The following is a 6,000-nucleotide window of genomic DNA, read 5'->3' as shown; positions in this document are numbered from 1 at the left end:
TATAAGGGTGAAGTTGGTGGAATTTATCCAAGGCAATCTGCGTACTTTATCAAGCATGCTCTCTTGATGTGGGGTTGGGGGGTGGGGGGGTGAGAGGGTGGCAGATTAGCCATCACCATCTCCAAAAGTGTTTAAATGATCAGTTTAAATGGGGCAGAGACCAGAACAATAAGGTTCCATCTCCGCCTGTGCACAATTTTATTTTCTGCTCTTCTGGAGCCCAATAATTTTGGGATCAAGATTTTTGTTATTAGAGCTCCAAGGATGTAACTTATGTATGTAAATTGAGCTTCAAAAGCATGATTATTCATATGGGAGAAGAGCTGTTTCTGGCAGACCAATACTAAATGTCTAGGAAAATGAATTGCAGATCTTCAGAGGTGCATAACGTTGTTTTTATGTAAATCCTTAAACAACTGCATTTATCCATAGAGGAAAATGGGAGATGAGGAAATCAAAAGAAAATCCACCTTGTAAAAGTTAAACTTTAAACAAAGGCTCTTAATTAGGATTTAAGTTCACAACATTGAATCTACTGAGTGTGTCTTCTTATCCAATCAAGGAATTTGGTAACAAGGACGTAAACACCAGGTTTATTTTTCTTGCTACACCCATATGCCCAGCTAATGATTCCATAGAGATAGCGCTTTCCATTTTTCACACAAGACAGTGGTCCTCCAGAATCACCCTGTTCAAGAGAAATGTTTCAGCGTTAGTTCAACCTATTCAGCACTTATTAAAACATTCTCCAAAGACAGATTTCCTGGTATTTATGGATTACACCTTTAATTTCTTTAATTATAAGGACAAAATTTCATGACGCTTGATCTGGAGGAATGTCCATTTTCCCAGTGGCAAATATCAGGATAAAGGGGTGGTGATTGCCTGGGGCAAGCAGAGCTGGGCAGAAGGAAATGAATGATTGTTTGGTGTCCCAGTATAGGAATATCTAGAAAACATAGTGCTGCGGCCTATCCCTGAGCTCCTGCCAACCAGATGATACATGGGAGTCCCCAGCGCAGGCCAAAGATTTAAAGGTTGGCCTTTTTGCATGGTTGAACGTGGCCAGGTGCCCCACCCCCCCCTTCCCCGCAACCCCCACCTCCCCCCCCCCCGCCCCCTCCCAAAGCCACAATCGGCACACACTGGCTACCAATCTCCATCAGCAGCCAGAAAGTCTCAATCTTTGATGTCCAACATTTAGCTGTAGTCCTCACTTCCCCACCTCTACAGCCCAGCCAGCGTGCAGCCTGTGGCAATTGAACCTGTGGATGATGAAGAGATTCAATTTGAATGTGAAGTCCACAATAAATAGTTTTCTGATCTTCAGTACCAAAGCTCAGACATAACTAATGGCCACTTGGGTGAGGTACCAGGAGGTGACAGGCACATCCATAGCAGCGTACCCCAGGAGAATGTTCTCACCAGGGGAGAAACAGATGGCAGAAAATTGTCAAGGAAGGAAAAACATGGTTCTTATTCCCTGCAAGTTCTCCCAGAGTTCTGGCCACATGCATCAATCTATTACGATGTGCTAATCAGTATGGAGACCAGATAACAGCTTCATTGCACCAGGGTTCCTCACGAGTTGGTAGGGCTGACAGAAACAAGTTCAAACAACTTTAACAAGACAAATTTGACCGAGTTATACAGTTCCATGGAAAACCAGATTGTGTTAGAAATATGGAACATCCTGGTTTGCAAAGGGCAGTATCAATGAAACATCTAGCTCACAAATGCTAAGCCCACATGACAAGTTTTAAATATTTTGGCAACTGAACTTGCTAGAATGTTGGTGGATTACAAATGAATGCATTTTATTGTTTACTCTGACAAACCTGGCAGGCGTCTATTGAATTTCCTTCCAAATCTCCAGCACACATCATGTTCTCACCCAACAAATTTCCATAAACTTCTGGTTTCATACAGCGATGCCTGCTTATCAATTTCACTGTGCCTTCCAACAATTGACTAGGATTCCTCCCTGAAATAGAATGACAAATGTTAGACATAAACGGCTCTTCAAAAAAATTAATTTAAATGTTGTAGCTTGTACAACTGGCATGCACTTAAGTTCTATTCTACTGAGAGTGTCACTGACAATGATTTTACATACAAATTTGCAGGACGTGAGCTGAAATCACATTTTGGGATCATTTTAACTTCTGACTACGGTGGAAGATATTGGATCGATTGCCTATTATATATCCTGCCTGATTTACCCTGCTATTGAAGGAAAATCAGGCATGATGTATGATGAGCGATCAATCCAATATCATCCACTTTACACCACTGGCAAAACTAATATATTTTTAAAGCTCTAGAGTTAGAGTAAACATCCAACTGTATTGAAAACATATTTCACAAACCTTTTCAGCTTATCCAATTGCGCTGTAATTTAAAACCAAGGCCGGAATTTTACCCCCTCCCCAAAGAGTAGGATGGTGGTTGTGGGTGCTGAGCGGGGGTAAAATGGAGTGGGAGGCTCAGGGGGCCCTTCCTGACCTGCTCCTGCCTCTGCCACCATTTTACGCGGGGCGGTCGGGGCGCAAAACGGCCCACATGCCCCAGGCTAACCAAGGCCCTTAAGTGGCCAGTTAATGATCACTTAAGGGCCTCCGCCCGCCGCCACGGGGATTTTACCATTGGCAAGTGGGCGACCCAGGCCAGAGAAAAGCCGCCAGTTAAAAGTAGGCGCTTTCTGATGGCCGGAGGAGTGGGGGGGGGGGGGTATCCTCCTGAGCAGGCATCCTGTGCTCAAACAGAGGGGCGCCCCGATGCTCCAACCGCCCCCAACGCCAACCTTGCCTCGTCACGGCCCGGCCGATCACAACCGGCAAGGCTCCAAAAATTTACCTTTTCTGGGGCCGTCCTGCCTCTTCTTCTTGAAGCTGGGTTGCAGTCTCAGCAGTGGCCACCGCTCCCGGTTAGGGTTAGGGTTAGGGTTAGGCCCGCTGTTTGGCCGGCAGCTCCATTAGACGGGACTTCCTGCCTCAATGAGGTGGAAGTCCCGCCTCAGATCAATTAAGGGCCTGTGGACCGTAAAATAAGGTCTGGATCCCCCAGGCCTGGTGGAGGCGGGATAGCCACCGACTTTCCGGTCAGTGGATGACTCCTGTCCGACGAGAGTAAAATTCCGGCCCAACTTTCGGATACAAACATTAAACTGAGGGGTGGAATCTTATCAGCCCTGCAGAGGCGGGTTGGAGGCGGGGCCAGGAACAAAATTTGAAGTTAGCGTGTCAGGTCAGCTCCCAACACATTTCTGCCTCCAAGCATTCTTGCCAGAGGCAAGGTCAGCATGGCAGCAGCTATCTACCCAGCAGTGGTGGATTGCCAATTAAGGGATCAATTGAGAGCAAGCTCCTGACACTACTGGGCTTTTTCCATCAACAGACAGGCCCACCACTGAGGCCAGAACCAGCAGATACCTGGAGGTGACTTCCAGGTGGCAGGCTGGGGAGCCATCAATGCCTCCTCTGAATTCCCCCATCATGGAGCCACAGGGACATGATGGCCACAGCCACAAGCAATCCTCTTCTTTGAAATAGTGGTGTGTGTTCTTTTATATCCACCTGACAGAATCGCTATTTAACATCTTATCCAAGATGCAACACCTCAAACAGTGAAGCACCCTCTCAGTAACACATTGAAATGTTAGCCTAGATTTTGTACACAAGTCTCTAGCATGGGATTTGAACCCACAACCTTCTCACTCAGAGGCAAGAGCACCACCACTGAGCTAAGGCTGACTGGCTGATTACCAGCTAATGATGCCTATGTGAAAGTCTATATGTGCCTGTTGAATGACAAAAATCAAGCACAACTGTGATGCCGTTCATGTTAGAATAGCCTGGCTGGGTTCATGCATGAAAATGGCAACTCAAGTAATGTGCTATGGAACTGTACCCATGCATGAGTCAACCTTCAGGTGGCATGAGTTCGAAAGTTGGGGGAGTCCAAAACTCTGCTCTGTAAATACATATTGAAGCCATAAGGTTTTACACACAAATTAATCTTGGTTAGTTCTGACCTCTGGGTCATGAATATCACCCAAGAAAAGAGATAATGGAAAGTAAATGAATTACTATTAATGCAGTCCTTCATGAACACTATCCAGATGTAGTGTATTATTCATTTGAGGTCACTGTGCATAGAGTTGATAATAAAGGTTCAGGTTTACAGCAGCAATCCAGGAGGTAGTGTCGTGTATTTCTTCCAGAGATTTACAATAGCAGATCTACAATGTAGGATCTTACACCAGGGAGCTAAATCTGGAATGTGGTGCCTTTTAGACAAAGGTGGACGTAATTAATAGAAATCCTACTGTTTGCTTCTGATGTTGGTAAGAGCGTGTCACCTTGTGCTTGGCCTAAATATACTTAGCAAGAATGAGCAAATGAACCGCCTTTGATTGGGTTCAAACCAGAGCAGCCTGAATCTGGAATAAGGAAACAATGTCCCAGCTACTGGAGCAAAAAATAACCAAACTAAGAAAATTCCACCTGGGGCTCAGTTCGAGCACACCACCCAAATTGTGTTGTTCTGACTCTGATTTCCACCAATGACTGTTGTTTATCACAGTTGCTGGATGCAGAAAGGAAATACAAGAAGCAGCTTCATCCTGCAGCAGAGTTCCACCTCACATGAAGCAACAAGATACGAAAAATTGGCAGTTCTCATTTGGAGACGAAAGAAAAGAAATACCTAATTCCGTCTTGCCCCATCCAGATATTTTACATTTAGTACCAGGAGAAAAATAATCTTCTGCCACATTTATTGTTTTAACTTGATCGCTTTCTTTGGCACAGCTGCCTTTCAGTTTAAGTAAAGCTGAAAGGAAAAAACAATTTGCTGAATATCAGAAGTTAACTGAAATGTTACTTTTATTCAGACTGAATTAAAGATTATTTTCTCTTAAGTAACACTGATTCTTACCAATATCGTTGTATAATGCATTGTCAGTTCTATTATAGGATCCATGGATAATAATCCGTTCAACGCCAAAGGTCACTCCTTCTGCCCTGCGGACGTTTGTTTTGCCAACTGCAACTTTCAACATCGATTCTGTAATACTTTAAAGAGTAGCACATTAATTCTGGAAAAAGACAGTTCATGGACTAATACAAATATTCTCCTCTATCACTACATGGAAATATCTACTTCTTAATATTTATTTGGATAAATGTACCTTTAATTCTATTATTTTTACCATGATTACATTTACTGACTGATACAAAATGACTGTTTTATAATGACATGAATGATTGGGTATAACTCAAGGAAAGCACTTGTTCAACAACATTCGTGAGTAGAGGAAAATATAACCAAGTACATTGGCTAGTAATTTCTGAAAATTATTTGCTATATTTTCTGCTCTTTTTAAAGCCATCGGCAAGAAGGAGTGCTACAAAAGTAGCAGAAAACGGGTAAATGAAGCTGCAGCTGCCATTATTTCACTATTTGGAGATTCCTGCCACATCCAAACACCCAAAGCTCTGATTTTGTGACCCTGGCACAATTTACACCAGGACTGAGTGACTGCAAAGATGGCCCACACACACCGAAGCTGGCTGTGTACAATTTTGCATTGTCGGCATATTCTAATAATCCTCAAAAGCTCTCGGTACAGATTTGGTCTTGCGCTGACAGCTAGCCTAATGTGGAGACTTGCTAATAGATTGTACGAAAAATTGTATGCATGTGTGCAAAGGTAGCTATCCTTAGCCAACACATATCCTGACACCACTGACTGTTTATCTCGTGGGACTCCAGATACAGCTGACCGACGAAATTATTGCTTATGAATTCAGCCACATAGAGGGCACCTACTTTGCAGGTGCTAACCGACTTACTAATCATCCCCCCCCCACCCCCACCACCACGCCCCCCCAAGCTTCATTTGCCAGAGGGTCGCTGTGAGATTATTGCAGCCCAGTCTTGGTCTCCTCTTTCCAGGTTAGCTGTTCACACCACGTTGGCTGCATTGAAATGAGGTCC

At 44.0% G+C, this 6,000-nt stretch overlaps 1 protein-coding gene across 4 annotated transcripts in view; it reads right to left on the bottom strand.

Moving 5' to 3' along the window:
- Window positions 1-381: 381 nt before the first annotated feature.
- Window positions 382-6,000, bottom strand: part of LOC137380955 (hyaluronan-binding protein 2-like) — a 59,698-nt gene continuing 54,079 nt past the window's right edge. For 2 of the 4 annotated variants that reach the window (XM_068053371.1, XM_068053368.1), the window contains 4 exons: window positions 4,939-5,075; window positions 4,708-4,854; window positions 1,839-1,984; window positions 382-688 (listed from right to left, as the gene is read on the bottom strand). In XM_068053371.1, coding sequence (XP_067909472.1) covers window positions 533-688; window positions 1,839-1,984; window positions 4,708-4,854; window positions 4,939-5,075 — 586 coding nt within the window. In that variant the 3' untranslated portion in view covers window positions 382-532. The remainder of the gene's footprint in view (window positions 689-1,838; window positions 1,985-4,707; window positions 4,855-4,938; window positions 5,076-6,000) is intronic. The other 2 variants (XM_068053370.1, XM_068053372.1) reach the window with 2 other exon arrangements.

This window comes from Heterodontus francisci, chromosome 20 (genome assembly GCF_036365525.1).
Source record: "Heterodontus francisci isolate sHetFra1 chromosome 20, sHetFra1.hap1, whole genome shotgun sequence".
NCBI lineage: Eukaryota > Metazoa > Chordata > Chondrichthyes > Heterodontiformes > Heterodontidae > Heterodontus > Heterodontus francisci.
Note: the sequence above shows the minus strand (reverse complement) of the source record. Positions and strands in the feature narration are given on the sequence as shown.